General features: G+C 41.6%; 1 protein-coding gene across 1 annotated transcript in view; it reads left to right on the forward strand.

Moving 5' to 3' along the window:
- Nucleotides 1-20,793, forward strand: part of GNAI1 (G protein subunit alpha i1) — a 75,060-nt gene that overhangs the window by 43,957 nt on the left and 10,310 nt on the right. The window contains exons 2-5 of the mRNA XM_004591345.3: nt 4,556-4,598; nt 4,687-4,828; nt 13,593-13,750; nt 17,646-17,774. Of these exons, the coding sequence (XP_004591402.1) occupies nt 4,556-4,598; nt 4,687-4,828; nt 13,593-13,750; nt 17,646-17,774 (472 nt within the window). The remainder of the gene's footprint in view (nt 1-4,555; nt 4,599-4,686; nt 4,829-13,592; nt 13,751-17,645; nt 17,775-20,793) is intronic.

The following is a 20,793-nucleotide window of genomic DNA, read 5'->3' on the forward strand; positions in this document are numbered from 1 at the left end:
ATCCAGTCCATCAAACCCCTGAGAGGAACAAATGGTCCCTTCCATGAAGTCCATCCCTTAAACTGAAGACCTATGTACCAGCTTCCACAACAATGTAAGTTATCCTAAGAGACATACAATGAATAACCTGCAGACCTTCACCTTTCTCTGGCTTCTCTGCCCACATTCCGTTATCGCTAGGCCTCACCTCTCCTGGAACTCTTGAAAGTACACACATTAGACATACAAAGCATCTTACCATTGACATCTTCACTGTCCTGCCCAAGCAGTGAACAGAGGGTGAGGAATACAGACACAAAAGGGGCATGTTCAGGGGTACCTGTCCTTGGAGTCTGTCCTTGGGAAGCCAGAGAGCAAGCAGGTACTGGGGAGGTCAAGAGTTGAGAGTGTCAGAGCGATGGAGGCACATGACCAAGAGAGCGAGCCCCTCCCTATCATGGGCATTATGAGGGGAGTCTGAGATTCCAGGTGATCATTGCGGAGCATCACAGGTGGGCTTCAGGGAACATCTAGGTGGTCGGGGGGAGCGGCTTCCAAGCTCATGACCCTGAACTAGCTGTCTACCTCACCACATAAGAATCCACATGCTTTGAGAGTTTCCTGCAGGGTTTCTGCCTCTGGATAGCTGTACCACAAAGAGTACCTTATGACTTGGAAGAAAGAAGGAAATTGTAATCTTTGGCTATTAAACAGATTTCAAATTTTTTTTTGAACCACAAAGCTACTGTGTCCATTCCAAAACTGGCTAACTACCTCCCATCACCAATTGTTTTAAGAGATATAAATTGGGGGCATTGTGGCCTCGTGGGTTAAGGGTGCCACGTTGGAGGACAGCATCTCATGTGGCGATCAATTTGAATCCTGGCAATCCCACTCATGGGAAAGGCAGTGAAAGGTGGCCCAAGTGTAGGGGCCTGTACCACCCCTGTAGGAGACCTGGAAGAAGCTCCTGGCTGCTAACTCTGGCTTGGCTGGGTCAAGCTGGTCTTTGTGGCTTTTTTGGGGGAGTGAACCAGCAGATGGAAGATCTCTCTCGCTCTTGTTTCTCCCTCTGTGCATATCTCTTTCTCTATTACTCTGACTTTCAAATAAACAAATATGCCTTTTAAGGAGATGAGAAAAAGTGGATCTGAAGTTAAAGGGAATATCTGGCATCAGAAAAAGTTGGTTCTTTTCTTGTTAGAGATCGGTTCTCTGTTCAGACCCAGCTTACCCAGAAGCAGTATTCCCTTTGTGTGGCCCTGGTTGCTTACACATCTCCAGCCTCTCTCTGGCCCTTGAGGTGTTGTACTAACAATGAACTGTGGGTGACTCTTCCACTGTGGATGTTCACAGCACAACACAGCAGCCAGGGGTGCTGGACCAGTCCTGGAAAGCACGAGGGGCCTCTTGGAGACAGCCCTGCTGGAGACAGCTGGGGTGTTACCTGGGTTCCCCACCCCACCCCCTTCATGCCTGCAGTGTTGCTTGTCACAGAGCCCAACGTGCTTGCTTTGCTGCTGATTAATAAATAATGGGGTGTTTATCTTGGAGCTTTTTTTTTCTTTTTTTTATTGGCAGAGGCCCTGCAAGAGTCAAACGCTCTCTGTAAAGGAAGAAGGGCCTCCTTGTTTATTCAGGGCCTGCTTTTCTGTTGAATGTGAGGAGATGGTAGAGGGGGAAATTTCTGGCTTGTCAAACCGCAAGTCACATTTAGACAGCTTTCTCCTTGGATTTTAAAATAGACCATTTAAACATGACCTGTTCTCAGAAGTCAGTAATGATGATGATGGTAGTGATGGTGATGATAATGATGATATTTGTCTTTTCTGGGGTGATGATGGTGATGAGTGATATTGTCTGCTCTGTGGTTAGAGAGAGAACCTAGCAGAGGGAGAATTGTGTCAGTTGCAAAGAACTGACATCTATTTAAGTATATTTCTGGGTCATTGCTTGGGTGTCCAGCACAGGCTTAGGCTGCTGAGATCTGCAAGCGATGTGTGCACAGTGAGGGACAGCTACATGGAGTCACATGTGTGGAGTGGGCCAGGAAGGCCTGACAGAAAAGATATGCTTGATGATTGGTCGAGGGTCACAAGGGTAGCAGGAAGAAGCAGAGCAAAGTGCCTTCTGACAGCCAACACAGCACACGTGAAGGTTTGATGCATGAACAACAGGGGGTGTTGGGGAGCTCTGTGTGGTCGCATACTGCTGAACAGGCACACTGATGCAACCCATGAGCTGTCTCAGCAGCAGTAGCAAATTCCTGCAGCAGATGCAGCCTTGGCCAAGGGGGTGGGCGTAGGCATCCAAACAGACCAGTCGCATCTTCCTTATTCACATTCTGAGTTCACGTGTCTTCCATGGCCAGGAATGCAAAGGAGCTTGACACATACTTCATCCATTTTGCTAGAAAGATGGCAGCTAGAGAGAGGCAAAACAGTTGCTTCTTCAATGCTTCAAGGAATCATAGATCACAAGGGAACATCCTTTTCTCCAAGAAGCTTACATGTTTTCTTTTTCATTTCTTCATCATCACATTGGTTATTCAGTAGCATGTTACTTAACTCCATGGTGTTACAAGTTTTTTTTGTTTTTACTTTATTCCTGTTGTTGATTTTGTTTTATGGCTTTTCGTGTAACTGAATGTACAATAACTGTGTAATAGAGACTGTCATATCCAGATGTGAAGATACAATGCAGCATGCAGCTCTACTTCCAAATCAAAGATGAACTCCCAGTGAAACTGTTGGATATATCTTGACAGTAGGATGCTAAACTGTGTGCCATTGTCTGTACCAGCAATGTCAGGACATAATAGCAGAATGATGGACTTATGACTGCTTGTGAAGGATTATACTGTTGTGATAGTATGGGGGAAATAAGATGGGGAAAGGAAGTGTAGGGAGGGGGAAGGAAAATCTCAGAGCCTATAGAATTGTATCATAAAATTAAAAATATAACAGAAGTAAAAAAAAAGAAAATATATATATATATATAGGTGGCAGCAGCTGCTGAGAAGAAATGGAGTTTAAGAGCTCCCTATTTTGTAACTGGTGATTTCATTAGTAATAGGTTCCTCTTAGGCGAGTAGAGCCCTGGGGACTTTGATCATGGACAGATCCCACATTTAACAAGATAGAGAACTTGGGAAATGCCTCCTGGCTTTTTTTGTCTTGTGTGAAAGACAGGACGCAGGGGAAGCTGACTTGGTTTAGCGCACTATTGATTGCATCTCTGTGCCAGCAAGGACGCCTGGCTCTGTGTTGGGTGTTTAGTAATGGAGATTGCACAGACATCTGCCCTGCGTTGTATGTGCAGCACACCTCAGTGGTGCAAACGGGCAACTCAGTGGAATAATAGTTGTGTGCATAGTTTTAGTAATCAGTGGTGTACCTGTACATGCACACACATTTATCCCGTAAGTCCATGTTCTTTCTGAAGTGCAAACGCAGTGCACTTTATTTCAAAATGAACAGGTGAAATGAAAGTTGTCATAAATATGTCTCATATGTCTAGCACTTCCTGCTAAATGAAATCAACTCAGCCGAAAGAACTGCTGTCATTGTTGCTGTGATCTCACAGACGCATTAAAAAAATCCAATCTCGTGTAATTTCAACTGAAGCACCTTAAATTAGTTTTAGTCAACATATATCAGTGAACCCACTGAAGGAAGAACAGCTGTGATGTAGCAATGTACTAAAATTCTTAAATACAACACAACAGATATATTTTAAAGATGTATTTATTTGAAGGGCCAGCCCCTGGGTGGACCCAGTTAAGCCTCTGCCTGCTGCACCAGCTTCCCACATTGGCGCCACTTCTAATCCCAGCTGCTCCATTTCTGATCCAGCTCCCTGCTAACAGCTGGGAAAGCACCAGAGGATGGTTCAAGTCCTTGGACCCCTGCTCCCACGTGGGAGTCCTGGAAGAAGCTCTGGCTGTTGTAGCCATTTGGGGAGTGAACACCAACAGATAAATCTCTATAGAAGACTTTCCTTCTCTATCTTGTGAATTGCCTTTCATGAAAAAATTAATGAAAAAATCATCTATTTCTGAGAGTTAGACAGAGGGGAATGATCGAAACAGAGAGAGAGGAAGAAACAGAGAAAGAGCTTTCATCTGCTAGTTCACTTCCAGAAGTTCCCAATGGCCAGCCCTGCGCCAGGCTGATGGCAAGAACAAGGAACTTCTTCCCCATCTCCCATGTGGATGCAGAGGCCAGGCACTTGGGCCATGTTTTGCTACATTCCTGAGCCATTAGCAGGATTGGAAGAGGGGCAGGTGGGAATTGAGCCAACATCCATGGGAGATGCTAAAATTGCAGGCGAAGGCTTTACTTACTATTCTACTACCTGACTGAATACAGTAGAGTTATTATTAGCTATACTCTTAATTTTATGCATTCAATCTTTAGATTTGTTCTACCTACATATTTGATATATTGTATCTCAATTTAATAGAAATCAATTCAACTCTAAGAAACTGTGTGTGCATGTGTGTGTGTGTGTTGGGTGCCAGAAATCTATGATAATCATAAAGTGGGAAATCTCTAATTTTATTTTATTTTTGTAGGTGCTGGTGAATCTGGGAAAAGCACAATTGTGAAGCAGATGAAGTAAGTAGATTTAAAAGACTGAATTTGTTCAAGTGTCTCCTCTCGCCAAAGCAAGTCCATGTCCTGGTTGACCCTTGTGTCTCTTTAGAATCATCCATGAAGCCGGCTACTCGGAAGAGGAATGCAAACAGTACAAAGCCGTGGTCTACAGCAATACCATCCAGTCCATCATCGCCATCATCAGGGCCATGGGACGGCTCAAGATAGACTTCGGCGAGTCTGCTCGGGCGGTAAGAGATGGGATTGGATGGAGCAGGTCCGATGGGTAAAAACAGTAGCTTACCTGGTAACTCGTCACCTATCAAGTCTCATCACCCAAGTCAGGAAGGAAGTAGTGAGTGGAATGAGCCAGGGTTGTGTAATTTACAGGGTGGGGTAATCTCCCCTGTGGAGCTCTGCTTTGCTACTTTATCCCGTGACATGGATCACTCAACAATCATTGCAGTGTATTGTTTCCCTGCCCTATACCAGGTGTCCCGCTCTCCTCATGACAGATTTTAGTTGTTCCAACTGGATACATGGCTTAATTATACTGGCAATCTTCAAAGTGTTTTTTTTTTTTTTTATCGTTTGGAATCCTAACATCTGATTATTTGTAATCATGCCAGACTTGAAACACAGTCTCATGGCAAGTGATAAAACAGTGGAAAGGTTTGCTTATCATCAGAGAAGGGATATATAGACTGTTAAAAAACATTTGTCAGATTTTTAGAGATGAAGATCTTTAGCCTAACTAGCTGGTTCCGCTGCTTTGTTCTACCAGAAAGACGGTCGAAAGTCATATGGTCCAGGCTCTGGGCTGGGTGTTTAACTCCAAAACTTGATGCCAGTTCACTTGGAAGTGACCTTGGTCCATAAAACATTCTATTTCTTCTTTCCTTTCAGCCTACTTTTCAGCCTACTTTTGGTTGCTTAATCTGTTAGTTTCAAGTTAGTTAGGTTTATATCATTCCATTTGACTTTAATGCTTTTTTAAAACTGATCTAAAACTTAATATGGCTGGAAAATTTATGTGAACTCTTACTATTCTGGTACACAGTAGATGTTTTATATTTTTGCTAATACTGTTCATCTTCTTAGTTCCATATCTTCATTACTAAGTATGTGTGTGTTAACTACTAAAATAGTGAAGTTTTGTGTGGAGAGGTTTTTTTGTTTTATTGTATGCTAGCTTTTTTAACATATAGACTCAGTCCGTGCCTGATAGGAAAGTAACGTAAATGGAAACATCTGAAGTTAGACATTAGAGAAATCTGCTAACTATGCCTGCCAGGAAGCCAATCCAGGTCTCCCCGTGAGTAGCAAGGACTAGGCTCCTTAAGCCATTGCCCGCTGCCTCTTAGGGTGTCCATGATTAGGAAGCTTGGAGTGACAGCAAGGACTGGTTGGTGCTTTCAGTTCTGCCAGGTATTTGCTCTTGAATTCCTTAAAAAATATTTTTGTTAGAATTCACAGGACCACATTTGTTTAAAGTGTTTCTTTTCCCCTTCAAGAAAGTTCATATAAATTTAATATTGATGAATTGAGAATTCTAAATAGACCTCAGGATCATTGATTTTCTGGTGATGTACTTTATGCCAATTCTGTTGAAGCGATAGGTTAAATTCAGTTCTACGGTTTTGTGCAGTTAGATGCCACATATATAGGAGAAAGGTTGAGTGCCCTCCACTTCGGGGACGGTGCAGCAAAGCTTAAAGGGATGCGAGCACTTTATTCTCCAGTTACTTTCTCAGTGTTGGTTTACTGCTCCACTCTTACTCTTTGAAAAGGGACTCTGCTCAGGTTCAGGGCCCACTGGGAAAGGTGACTCTCTCAGCACGTGCCTTCTTTTCTGCAGTGGCGTTGCACTGCTCCGGGTCTGTGTTGGGGACCACTTTGCTCCTCTTTGCTCTCTGTGGTGTTGCTTGGCTGTGCTGCTGTCTGCCTCTCAGGATGTGTCCTGGTACCTGCTGTCATCCCGAACTCACTGGCACAGAGGTCTGCATACCTGCAGGTGGCTTCCCAGTGGTCCACTCCATGCTGAAAACCCCAGCTAGTCCTGGGAACTGTTCTTAGCCATGCTGAGATCAACTAAGCATGGCGTGGGCAGAGCAGGAGCCATTGCTGCTGAGTGTTACAATGCCAGTAAATGTGCTAGATAAAATCAAGGGAAAATCACTCTGTAAATAAGGAGCTATGTTAAAAGTTAGTCTGAATATATTTGTGTTTCTGCAATATCAATTCCTAGAAGCATTAGAGCCAAATTGAAAAATAATCAGATATTTAATTTTGGTAAATGCCACCAGATCGGCTTTCCAAAGACAAGCAATAGACCATAGGCTTTATTTTTCCATCCATCCATTCATCTATGTATCCATCTGTTTATCTGAAAGGCTGAGTGACAGAAGAAGAGCAAGAGGCAAAGAGCCATCTTGTCCATTGTTTCAATCTCCATGGTTACCACAGCCAGTCTGGTCCAAGACAAAGCCAGGAGCCAGGAACCGATGTTGTCGCCCATGTTTGGTTGGTCGCAGGGGCCAGGATCTGAAGTGTATCATAGCTGAGACATGACCTGGATCTACCAATATGGGGTGCAAGCATCTGGAACCATGGCTTCTCCCTTTGGGTCACCCCAGGCGTTTCCTGAACGGCCTTCTTTCTGAATGTGCATCCTTAACCGTATTATTCCCAGTGTCACTAACTCAGATGTTATTAACTCTTGAATGTCTCACCACTGATCCGTGATGAGAAATACTGTCTTTTTTTAGTATCTACTTTTCTGGTGTGTAGAGTCCTTTTGAAACATTTTACCTGTTTGTATTTCTTCCTTGTCCTTTGCTGGTTCCTGTTACATTTTATGTGCCTTTCTCACGCTGCAGGTAAACGGGGAAATGAACTTGTGCATTTAGACTGGTTTATAGCAGATGGCAGAGGAATCTGTTACCTCTGCTCGTTTTTAAGTAAGAGTTTCTGTTGTATAGGCTGTTTGAATTTTAGTACCATTAGTTTGGAAATAAGTTGGGAAAGACACAAGAATAAAATAAAAGATTGGTCCTGCATGAAAAGAGAGTTTGAAAAGTTCTTATGTGAAGTGCCTTGGGCTGTGAGGGTTAGGGTTAGGAATGTGCTTTTAGCATCCTACCTTGCTCCCTACCTAAGGGTGCCTGTCCATTCCAATGATATTGTTGTTTATTTTCATTATTTGTCCATCTGTGTCTGCCTGCCAGATTGGCCAGGTGACTTTTGAGAAAGGTTGTACCTGGCTCACAGCAATTTCTGACAATGTCTTCCTTCTCTTAGCCCACTCAGCAGCCAGCATTTAAGACTCTTGCATTAATAATTAAAAAAAAACACTTTGCTGACTTGTAAATTGTAAATCTTAGGTCAGTTTTAATTGAATTTCCAACTTGGGAGTATCCAATTTCCCCTGACCTTATTCAGGATATGTTTATTTTTTCCTGTTTGTTCGTTTTATTCCGGTTGGAGTCTTGCTGTTTTGAATATCTTTTCCTTACCTGTATTTGTTAACATTCATTTTAACCCTTTGCACAATGCAAAATTCCGCACATTTGATCTATTATTGCCTTTAGTATTATGGTAGTTTATGTGTTGTAAATTCCCGTTATTGTTTTCCTATTGTTACAACATCCTCTGACAATCAAAAATTTGCCAAAACCTGGCATTATTTTTACATATTTTTTTTTGTTGAGGGGAGGGCAAGTTTTAACGTTCATTTCAGTGCTTGTTCTGGAATCCATTGGTGCCTTATTTTGGAAGCCTTGAGGCAGGAGCTACATAATTCTTCACTCTCTCCATGCTTATCTCATTACCACCCAATGCTTTCTGAATGATCACATCTTTTGCTGCTGTTTTCCCGTGTCCCCTGCACCATGTACGTTCACGGTTGCTGTCTCCACTACTGACTTTTGTGAATGCTTCACCGTTCTCCCTATCCTGTGCGTTCCGTATCTGAAAAGTTCAGTCCCACTTTGCTAGTCTTCTCTTTTCAAACTGTTCTTGGATGCTTTTACTTGATAGTTTTTTTTCCATGTGAATATCTGATTTATTTGTGGAAGTAGTAGCCTAGTTTACATTTGAGACCTAAGATAGGGAGGCATGGTGTTGTATATTTTTTGGTTCTGACACACATTGCTAGATATATGTAGTAAAAAGGACATTAACGGAAATGTAACGTGCATTTCTAGCACAGTTTATTTCTACTTTGTTCTGTTCACTTGTCAATTATTTCTGTATCTATGCTCACATTAGTTTCTGTGGAGTCCCAACGAAGACACATACATATCAATATTGTTTTATTTTATTAATTTGAAATTACCGATATGCACATTTACAAAACTCATAAAAATGTTTGTGAGTTCCATTTTTGTGGCACATTTATCAGTCACTTTCCTTCTTAATGTAACAAGCTTATACTTCATTCTAAATGTGCTGCGATTTAATCAAAAAGTTTGCACTTTGCAATTTAATTTAAAAGTAACCGAGATGATTTTATTTTTGGGCTTCTTCACCCTTTTAAACAAAGAGAAAAATGACTTCCTGTCATCTTGCCCGGAGTCATTTCTACTTTGATCACATTTCTGTTTTCAGAGAAAATGTGTCTTACGTTTACGTAACTTAATGTAAGCAGGTGCTCCGTGTCTGAGGTTGGCCATCTGAGTCACGGAGCGATGAACCCACCAACGCTCTTAGGATTTCCTCAAGGGTGTGCTAGCTCTGATAAGATGTGGTAGATGAGATATGTGAAAATTCATTGTAGTCAAGATCACTGGCTCGCTGTAGTAATGTCATAAGCTCACCCACAGAAGGAGACTTCCTGTCTGTCCGTCACGATATCACTGTGTTATTCCCTGGGGCCGGAAATTCAAAGGTACCAACTTTTTTTTTTTCAATAATTCTTTATCACATCTCATAGCCTCTATTTTAGAAGGGCTTTTTGATATTTTCTGTTTAAACTCTTAATCTCATTTACCCATTCTGTTGCAGTGCAGCGAAAGCTGCCCCCTTCCCTTTTTCGCATTTTAGGACCCTTGATTTTTACAAAGGGTTCTCTTACCCAACTGGGAGTTGCTATCTGTTGCCTTAAGAATGCTCCTTTGTCTGCACTGTATCTACACTGCAAGCTACCCTTTCTTACCTTTTATGATCTGTAATATTGGAGAAGACAGCCAGCATGCACCTTCAGGGTCGTGTCTCCCCATCCTGGGTAGGTTCCTGTGAATTCTTGTCAATTAGGTGACAGCTTGACATAAAGTGAGCCGTCCCTAATTAAGGACATCCTGCCTTAACCCTCCACAGAAGGGAAGATTGGTTCTTATTTGTCTCCTGGCACAAACGCATTTCAGATCCCCTTCTGGGTTCCCAGAGCACTTGGTTCCCTGTGCTGGAATTTGTATTCTCTAAATCATTTTGGTTTAATTCTGATTCATTTGAAAATATTTTAACTGGGTTTCCTCCAAGATTTATTTTTTTCCTTGCTGTTATCAGTTAATGGCCTGGAAAAGAACATCCTTTTATTTCCCCCTAATACCACGGAAGAATTCCTGTAAGCTACATGACTCACCTGTAGCTTTCCAGACCGCATCACATTCTCATCTCCAGTAATCTCTCTGCATTTTCTACCTCTTGTCACACTGTGTTGGTTCATACATGTTTATGTTTGTGAATGTTCAGAAGAAACTTACATTGTTCAGAGTCATGTCCATGGTTGCGCAGTTTGGAAATGTATCCCGTTTTAGATGGTTGCTGCACTCTGTTAGCTCAAACTAATGGATGTGATTGGGTGACTAGCTTTGGGACTTGGGATGAGTTGCTGAACCTATCTGCACCTTGATTTTGTTTTGTTTCTCACCTTGTAAAGCAAATGATTAGGTAAAATAACTTCTACAGTGCTTTCCTGTTCCAATACGTGACCCGGAAGCAGGGAAGTGGAGTGGCATATTCCGGTCAGGTTCTCATGAGGAGGAGAGTTTATATATGTGAGAATATCACGTTTTAAGAAAATGATACATTTTGTGGTATGCATTTGAGGTTTGTAGCATTTTCTGAGATTAGTAAAATGGTTATTTTTGTGAAGCAGGTGAACAGATGCCCCATCTCACAGTTTCTTTCTGTGTGATCGTCAGAGCAGGTGAAAATCCGCTCTACCTTAGCAAAACTCCTTCCGGCAACACCACGTCTCTGGCTGTGCTTTTCCTGCTCACCCTGGAGGCTCTGTGACTTGTGCGTCCTGCACGCTCGCTGTTCCACGTCCTTTCAGCTGAGTGCTCCACTTCCCTTCCTTCGCCAGCTCCGAGCACCACGATTTTGTGCTCTCTCTTTGTCTTTGACCTGTTTTTCTTTTTTTTTTTTTTTGACCCAGGGGACTCTTGCAAAGTGGTATGAGCCATACATAGAAATAAAAATGTTGCATGATCTCACTTATGTGTGGAATCTTAAAAAAACAAGAGAGACATTTTCGAATGCCACAAAGTGCCGTCTATAAATACACGTCCCAAAGCGTGCTAGGTCTTTTCTTCAGGCTTCCTCCTCAGAAGTTTCAGGAGAATGTTTTCACCCTTACTGGCAGGCTGTTTTGTCTGTTCTGTCACAAACTTTTATTAAGTGCAGAGGGATGTAACAAGAACTCAAGTGCCACTGAAGTGGCAAGTATGGAACTCAGGTATGATGTAACGTTCATACGTACACATGGCCGAATGCAGACATCTTTGGCGTATGATCATCTGGCTTGCTGGATGAATTTTATTAAAATTGTGTCACCCATGCTGAGTGACTTCAGACACTTGACTGACAAGATGAGGCACATGCTCTTTACTGGCATGAATTTGTCTTGTGATTTGCTAAAATGGGAAACATATGCTTGAATAATATCTTCTTCTCATGCTGAGAGACTTAATTATTTGTCATGATGAATTCCAGCCGAAAAGAAAATGTCTCGGGCATTGGCAAGAGATTGGATCTCTATTGTCAGCTGGTGTAGGCTGCTAGCCCATGTCGCCACATGCTGCCCTCTGCCCACCTGATTGCAGAACGGCCCTTGAATTGTGTACTCACTTAGCACACAGTGGTGTGTCTTAGGCTATGGAGAATCTCTATGACGGGAGGGTGGGAAGAGCTCCACCCTATCCTGCCTCCTCTGTACCTGTGTTGTTGGATTCACCAGGCTATGATATGGAGATTAAAGAATGGTAACTGCTACTGACAAGTAGCTGTTAAATATGTGCACACCTCTGGTTTGAATTCAGACATGTTGTATGTCTAAAATACACACCAGATTTCAAAGACTTCCTTTTATACTGGTTCCACATGTCAGTGATATTTTTAAATACAAGGTAAAATATATATATATATATTTTTTAATTTCACCTGACTTTTTGTTTGTTTTGCATTTTGGGGTGCACCTTTTGGTAGTGGATCACATGATGTTTCTCTTGGTCAATGCTGTTACTTGTGGGTCTGAATAGCTAAATATTTGGCCTCATAGTCAAAGTTCCTTTGTCTCATATTGAATATGAGGATAGATCTAGTCTTCATATTCCATCTTTGTGTTAATGCCGACTTGGGAGGCCATGGTGATGTTGCAGTACTGGGATCTTGCCACTTGGGTAGGCAACCTGAGTTGAGTTCCTGCCTCGGCCTGTGCCAGCCAGCCTTGGCTGATGTGGACATTTACGGGTTTTGGGGTTGAGCCAACACATGTTAACTATGAATGTGAGTGTGTGTATGTGTGTGTGTGTGTGTGTGTGTGTGTGACTCTTAAATAAAAAAATAAATGTGTGGCTACATTAGTAGCACCAGAGCTTCTAAAACAGTATACTTTATGTTTCTAATTCAGATCTGATCATTGCTTTTCTCCACAGAGATTAACAAACATCTCCCAAGTGGTGCCCCATTGATTTGAAATAAATACTTTGAGGTGTCCCCCCAAATCCTATTGTATGAAAATAATTCTTCTTCTACCTTGATTTCTCCCATCTCTGCATTTACATTGCTTCCATAAAGTATAGAAATTGTGCTCCATCTACTCTATGGAATACTACTCAGCTAAAAAAAAAAAAAAAAGAAGAAGAAGAAGAATGAAATCCTACCGTTTGCAATGAAATGGTCCCCACTGGAGAGCATCATGTTTAGTGAAATAACCCAGTCCCCAAAGGCCAAATACCATGTCCTTTAGGCAAAGTACAGCATTAGTAGATAATAGATAATCAAGTACATATATATACTCTCACAGATGAGTTGTACAATGGAGACTAGCGTACTGGGTAGGAAAGTTGTGTTGCCATACATGTCTTGACTCCTGAATCAAAGCAGGACTCCCATTTTGAAACATGCAAATATACCCGTGTATAGCGATACTAGATTTTCTACTTCTACCTGTACTTACCATGTCATGAGATATTTAAATAGCACAAAGTTAATCTTATAACTGTTACTAAGGAACTACACTCCTGTGATCATTCGGGAAATAGTAGTGGGGGTGGGAGCAGAGAGGGAGAGAGAAGAGAGAGGGAGAGGGAAGAAGCCATATACTTATAACACTGTATCATGGGAAATGATAAATGTGTCAACAATTATATTCTTTCTTAATGTAACTGCCAAATTAGAACCATGATGCAGATCAAGGAGTGAGACAGAAGTTCCTTTGTTCTTTCTTTTTTTTTAAGTTTCTACAGTTCACAAGGAAATAATTGAATTGTTGATTCACGTTGCCTTCATGAAGTGTAAATTTAGTCATTTTTTTCCACTTGTAGATGACTTCCTGGGTAATAGATATTACTAACGTTGTAGAACATAGACTTGGGATTTATGAATACATTCCTTTGATTAAGCTAGTTTGTTTTAATTGTGGTTGTAGAGAGAGATTTGTAACCCTTGTGTGAAAAACGTGAGGGAAGTTTGTCCTTGTCTAATTTTCTATCTGTAATGCTCCCTCTGGTCCTCTTTGCCTCTAACGTGTTTCCTCCCTTCTTACCCAAACAATGGCTGCCGAATGTTCAGGATGATGCCCGCCAACTCTTTGTGCTTGCTGGAGCTGCTGAAGAGGGCTTTATGACGGCAGAACTCGCTGGAGTGATAAAGAGATTGTGGAAGGATAGTGGTGTGCAAGCCTGTTTCAACAGATCCCGGGAGTACCAGCTTAATGACTCGGCGGCGTAGTAAGTAATCATAACTCCAGAACTCAACTCTCATGAATAATTGCTTGCAAGTCAAATATACCTCCAAGGCAGTTGTACTGCACAATTGGCTGACGTGTTCTTGGGCAGCTGCTGATGTTCAGCGTTTGAAAACTGCCTCTGCCTTGTGTGTGTGTGTGTGTGTGTGTGTGAGGTAGCGGCACTGTGGTTGCCTGTGTACCCAGTGATATCTCCAGAGATTCTTACTTACGTAACTTCATTTGGAACGTGCACAACGGGATTATTTTCAGTGTACTTCCAGGAAAGTCTTTGGAACTTCTCTGAATTCACTCGGAGTTTGGGTGGATCCATGGTTTGCTTGGAGCTAGCCAGAGAGCAGGGTAACTGACCTGTGTTGTTTCTGTGACATACCTGGAGCCACAGAAGAACTGTCTGTTTTGTGACGGAAGTTGCAGCAGGGACATCTTAAAGGGTGGTGTTGGGGAGGGGGAGGATAGTGCTGGTGGCCTCACCAAGGAAAGCAGCCCATCACTCGAACATACTTTGTTGTACATGCTCAGTTATATTAAACACTGTGACATTTAAGCACCGTTTTGGGGGAACAGGAAACTTGATCCAAGTGCTCCAAGTGGTGGTCCCAGAAAATTGTGATAAAAGCCTAATTAGGAAGGCTTCTCTTTGTTATTAAAATAAAATAAAATAAATAAGGTGAGGGGAAGCAACCCACAGGTTGCTTTCCCTGATTTGCTGTGTGTGTAGTACGCATGCATACGCACACTCCAAAGCTACAGCTCTGGTATTTGAAGCATCCCTCTGTCTTTAAGATGTGTGCACGGCATTAACTTTGCTTCCCCGGGTCATTCTGTTTGTTTGACAGGGCTATCGACCTGCAGGGACATAAATCTGGAGCAGAGAGAAGATGACAGGCATCGACCTGTTTGGGTCGATGCATGCACTTTGCCATAGTGACAGAGAGATAAATGGGGTGTGGCTGCCGAGGGCCCCCTTGTCTTATGGCAGAGCACACGGCACATGTAGTGTGGTTTGGTGTGAGTGAATGTGTAAGCACACCGCTGTATTATCCACGACAATCTTTACGCTGATTTTCTTAACCTCTGTATTAAATACTCTAGCTCATCTTTTTGTATATATGGGTTCTAAAGGTAAATATATAACTCAATCTCATTGCCTCTGTAATCCTCCCCCTTCCTTCCACAAGGAAATATCCTCGGCTCACTGAGTCAGTCTTTGCTTCTCCTTTCAAGAATACATAATCTTATGCATTTTCCTTTAGGTGTACATGAGTTTTAAGGTTATTGGACTTACGTTTATACTGCGACTGTTTGATTCTTTTTTTGTCCCTGCTATAAAACCAACATTGTATCCTAGCACCCCTGGCACCTAGGTGTCAATTCAGTATGATCTTGTTTAATAAGGGATGAAAGAATAACCTAGACTTCACAGAGGTTAGAAGGCAAGTTGGAAAAAAAATCACCTTTTTAAGGAAAATGTCTTGAGATGTGACGCGGCCGTTTTTTCAAGAGCAAAGGAGGTTGCACAAGGATTTTTCTTCATGGTGCTTAGGGGCTATCTTGCTTTCAGTAGGAGGGATGTGGCGACGTCTCTCAGGCTTGTCAAATCACCATTTGTGTTGTTACCCTTGCTCTTTCACAGTTTTTCAAAATACCTGTTTTATCATGTTGAAATATAAATGTGCATTGTTTTTTAGAAATCAGAGCACTTCTACATAGAGAACCGTTTATGAATTATTGCAATGCATTAAATAATGCCTCAATATTTCAGTGAAATCTTGTTGTGACTTGTGTTGCTGTTAAGTCACATTTTCTTGCATAAGGTACACTTTAAAAGGGGGTTTCCAGAAAGTTCATAGGAAGTAGATATGATGAGAAAAATGATGTATAGAATGCAAAATGCTTTTGCACCCAAATAAATTTTTTTGTCTTTGAATTGCATTTTCCACAAAGTTTCTGAAGTCATTGCATGGATGTAGAACTAAAAGCAGAGGTTAGGTGCTAGTGTCATGGCATAGCAGCCAAAAGCTGCTGCTGGCCACACCAGCATCTCCTAGGCGCACTGGCTCGTCTCCAAGTGTACCGCTTCCCATCCATTTCTCTGCTGAAGGCTGGAGAAGCAACAGAAACTGGCCCCAGCGTTGGGTCCCTCCCATTCCAATGGAAGACCTAGCTGGAACTCCAGTCTTCCTGGCCCAGCTCTGACCCTTGCAGCCCTCTGAGGAGTGAAGCAACAAACAGAAGATCTCTCTCTTTCTCTGTCCTCCTCCTCCTCTTCTCTATAAAGATTTTCAAATGAACCTTTTATATGTATAAAGGCAGAGACTGTACCGAGAGACTATCACCAATCAACCTGATGAGGTAATAGGATTCTCTTCTGTTCAGTGAATGCAGACAACCCAAGCTGCTAGTTCCAGCCATTCAAATAGCAATAATTTATATATATATATACACACACACACATATATATATATACACCTGACTGCCTAGAACACTTTTGTTGCTACTGCAGTATTTGTATAGCTTTCCAACCCTGTCTCTGATAAATCAAATATTTAGTGAGCTCCTTTCTGTTTGCAAAGGCACATTCTAAGTGGCTGATGGACAGTTTCTCAGAGTGTTGCCAATTTTAAGCTACCACAGTTGGAAGCCCTCTGTAACCGGCCTTATGTTGCCTGCAGAGATGTTCCACATTCCCAGCTCCCCCTGAGATATGTTCCCGACCTCTAGTTGAAGTTTGTGTGTAGCCTACTCGTGACCTTACCCTAGTAAAAGACACCATGAAATGTTGGAGATGGTTCCTTCTCCGTGCTGTTGGCAGCTCGTCCTGATGGAAATGGCCTCCTGTCTTAGCTTCTGCTGCTTGGACTCTCAGTGTCCATGAAGCCTTTAACTGCCTGAGTACATTTGCTCCCCCTTTCCTCACTTTTCATGAGTTTTTGACTGTTCCATTTGACACAAAGAATTACATTGCATGTTGTGAGCCACTGCATTTATTTTATTGATTTTATTCACTTGAGGGAGACAGAGAAGAAATCTTGTCTACTAGTTTACTCCCCAGCTACCCACAAATGTCAGGACTGCACTAGGGTGATATTTGGAGTACAGAACAAAATTCAGAGCTCTCTCGTGGGTGGGGAGCGATCTGACCACGTGAGTCAACACCCACTGCCTCCCAGCATTTGATTAGCAGGAAGCTAGAGGCAGGAATGGACCAGGTTTCCTCGCCAAGCACTCTGATCATGGATGCTGGTGTCGTAACAAGTATCTTGGTTGCTAGACCAATTGCATTTCCCATCTCTTACATGTGTCTTTTGCAGTGTACTTCACATCTATGATGAAAGTATTGGTGAATGACTAAAACCGAGAAGTACAATATTGGTTTTAACACTGCAGGATAAGGAAGCATGCCTTGTGTTACCCTGTGTGTATGATCAGGTAGAAAGAAACCAACATCTCAGTCAGCCTTCCTCACAGCTTTCTCCAAAAGACTTTGATAAATGTCCTGCAAAAGAGTTACGTCTGGAGCGTCAACCCCAGGTTAGATCCAGAAAACGTAACGAAGAATTTTAAGAAGCAGACACATGGTTTTGTGTTCATGTGGACCTTAAAAAAAAGTTGTGTTCTTTCTCTTGATTGCCAGTCACTGTCCTCAAGTACAGTTTTTAAAAATAGTAAAAGAACTTTGTGGCCAGAGAAGTGTAAATATTTTCGTTTCAGTGGGAGTTTCATAATAGCTAATCCTAAATGGGTTGTTTACCTCATTACAAAGAAATGTGAAAGCTTCCGGTGATCGTGTGTGGTTTCTCTTCTTGCTCCATGATCTTTGTTGGCTGCGTTTATTGTTAACATTGTTGTTTTGGTGCTGTTTTGTTTTTTTTCAGCTATTTGAACGACTTGGACAGAATAGCCCAATCCAATTATATTCCAACACAGCAAGACGTTCTCAGAACTAGAGTGAAAACCACAGGCATTGTTGAAACCCACTTCACTTTCAAAGATCTCCATTTTAAGTGAGTAAATCCAGTACATCATGTCCAGTTTTCAGATTTTTTTAAAATACATTGCTTTTAGAAACAAAAGGTCCGATGATGAACATTTGTAGCACTGGAAGCTGTAGTTGGAAAATCTCCTATGATTGAACAGAAGAGTTGGGCAACGGTGGGGGAGGGGGGCGGAAATAAAAAAAAATGGAAGCTGCTTTAGGAAGAATATTTTTATGTATGAGTAATACCTTGACAAATTCCATTTGCCTATGGTTTTGGCAACAATGCCAGTAGAAGTAATTATTGGCTTTTATTTCTAAATAGTAGGTGCTGCTGCAGGACAGGGTAATATATTTTCAAAGTTTCCTATCATTTTTTTTGGCAAAAGGAAGGTAATAATTTTGCTGATAGGAGAAATATGCTTGATGGTGGAAATACTGAAAAATAAGGTGCCTTTTCAAACTTGTTCCTGAAGACTTTCATTCATAGCAAAGTGAAAATTGTATTGTTTCATGTTTAACAGTGCTTGCTGAATTTGGAATGTTCTGCATATGAACTTACTGAGGTCTGAGCGAAGGACACTCAGTTGTGTCCTGCCAGCACAGGAAAGATCTTAGATTTTCTCTTGTTGAGTCTTCTCATTTTGTAATGAATGAAGCAGGCCCAAGGAGATCAAATAAAACAGTTCATACAGATGTGTGGAACTGAATTTCTGTTCAAGGAAAAAAGAACAGTTTCTAAGGGGTGAGGAAAATGATTGGACTTCTGTTTTCAGATTTTTGTATTATTTCTACAGACATTGTAGTCAGTTGCTTTAATCCACTTTTCCCTTTCAGGTCGGTTGAATCTGGATTTAGGTAGCATGACTTCCTTCTGCTGAGTGCTCTACTGACTAACCCCAGTTTTTAACCCATTGCCATTAAGTATGTATTGCTACTCACGATTTCCGGTTGACCTCACTCTGGTTAAGATAGTAACAGTGAAATCGTGCAAAAAGAGGCTAGTGTCGTGGCACAGTGAGTTAAGTTAGTGCCACCAATGCCCAGCATCCCAAGGGATGCCAGTTCGGGTCCCTGTTCCACCACTTATCAGCTCTCTGCCAGTGTGATTCGGAGAACAGCAGGTGGTGGCGGAAGCACGTGGCGGCATCTCCTTTTTGACGTTTCAGGCTCTTGCATTTTGGGGAGTGAAACAGTGCACACATCCATTTGTGCAAGCCCTGTCCTCTCTCTCAATCTCCCTCACTCTCTCTTTCTCCTGCTCTGTTTGTAGTTCTTTTAAGTAACGGCATCTTTTTAAAAGCAATAAAATAAAAAGAAAGAAATAAAATAATAAACATCACAGGACTTTATACTGAAGCAAGCCTTCAGAACCTCCACAGAAACCCCAGACTACTGCGGTGTGACTTGATCTAAAAACACAAATTAAAAACACTTTACAGGCTATCTTCCTCTTATTCCACTCCATCCTTGCCATTATTTGCTCACTGAAGCTAAATAAAAGGGTTGGCAAGAATTCCATGTATGAAACTGCTAGCTTCTGATGATTTCAAGTCATTGAAAATGTCACATTTCCTAAAGGCTGGTTGAGCATCCAGCAGCAGGGATCTTGGAAACAAACTTGCACAGCTTGGAAGGGACCCCTGAAAACCCCCTGCCTTATGTAAACCTGCATTCAGATTTATTCATTGTGCATTAATATCCATGGAGTGCCTAAGTTGTATCAAGTCGTGGTGGTTGTTGTTGTTGTTTTGTTTTGTTTTAGTTTTTAACTGTGCAAAGTTGGGTTGTGTTTAGGCAAGGTTGCTCTAAGAACGCATCAAACACCTTCTTCATGCTGGTGGTGCTTTATAAGTAGGTTGGCTCCAGGAGAGTGAATACTAGTTGCAATTGTGGAAAATCAGGTTTAGAAAAGGCACCAGGAGACGTCTTATTCTTTGCGTAAATATTCATAATTTTGTATGGTTTTCTAAAATTTCAATTTAATCAGATCTTCGATTTTCTCCTTCAGATTCGCCTTTCCATCTGTGCTTAGTAGAGGGTCTCATTCTCGCTTTAGATACTCAGGTTCACAAGACTGTGTATATACCCTCTGCCTTTATTTTGCAACAGCTCTGCAATGGCAAAAACATGTTACACAGTCAGACAAAAAACAACAAATGGCACACTGTTCAATCATTCTGCATTTGTCAAGAAAGTAGTTTATTGTGCATTTGGTTTGCAAGTGGGGAATGCTTTATTTTGTTGCTGGCTTTATTTTACCTTTTTTTCCCTTCACCTGCTGCTAATTTTTATGACCTGGGATATTCAGTCCAAGGAAGGCTTCACTGTGAATTATGGATGAGACTTTGCTCCGTTCTTGACCGTGTTCCGAAACAGTGATGATAAGAAAGCAGAAACTACTAAACACCCCTGCGTAAAAGTTGTCTAGACAGAGCTGAAAAGGAAACACCTCTCAGCTCACATGGATATGTGTCTATGCCTCTGATGGCTTCCACACATGCTTTAGATAATATGCATCTGTTACTATCATTTGTCACTGATTTTTTGGTAGCTCATATAATTGGATTTTCCAGTGAAATGAAGTTTAGTTTCAGTTGCCTGTGGCTGCTCTCATTTTTTCCCACTCCTTCCCTACTTCCCCCCAAAAGCCCAAACCCAGCCTTGATGTCTTAAATGATTATATCGGTAGAGATCATGAATGATGTGTCTGGCAATATTTTATTCATGCTTCCATGCATGGTGGGATTTTGTAATGCTTTCATTTTTTCCCCCTCATTTTCATTGATGGGCGCTCTTTTTGGCCACTAATACTATGTTTACTAAAATCACTTACCTTCTTTTATTTTGCTTATTTCTCTTGTAGAATATTAAATAACCACACAGTACTCTAATTTCACATAATTTGCTGTGTCTGTGGGAACATGTGTCATATTCATGTTAAAACTATTACATGGTTTTAGTATTGACTGTTGGCTTTAAAATGTATTTCTTTTTAAATCTAGTGAACATTAGTTTTTTGGGGGTTTTGTTCCCTTTGTTTTAAA

Source organism: Ochotona princeps, chromosome 32 (assembly GCF_030435755.1).
Source record: "Ochotona princeps isolate mOchPri1 chromosome 32, mOchPri1.hap1, whole genome shotgun sequence".
Lineage (NCBI taxonomy): Eukaryota > Metazoa > Chordata > Mammalia > Lagomorpha > Ochotonidae > Ochotona > Ochotona princeps.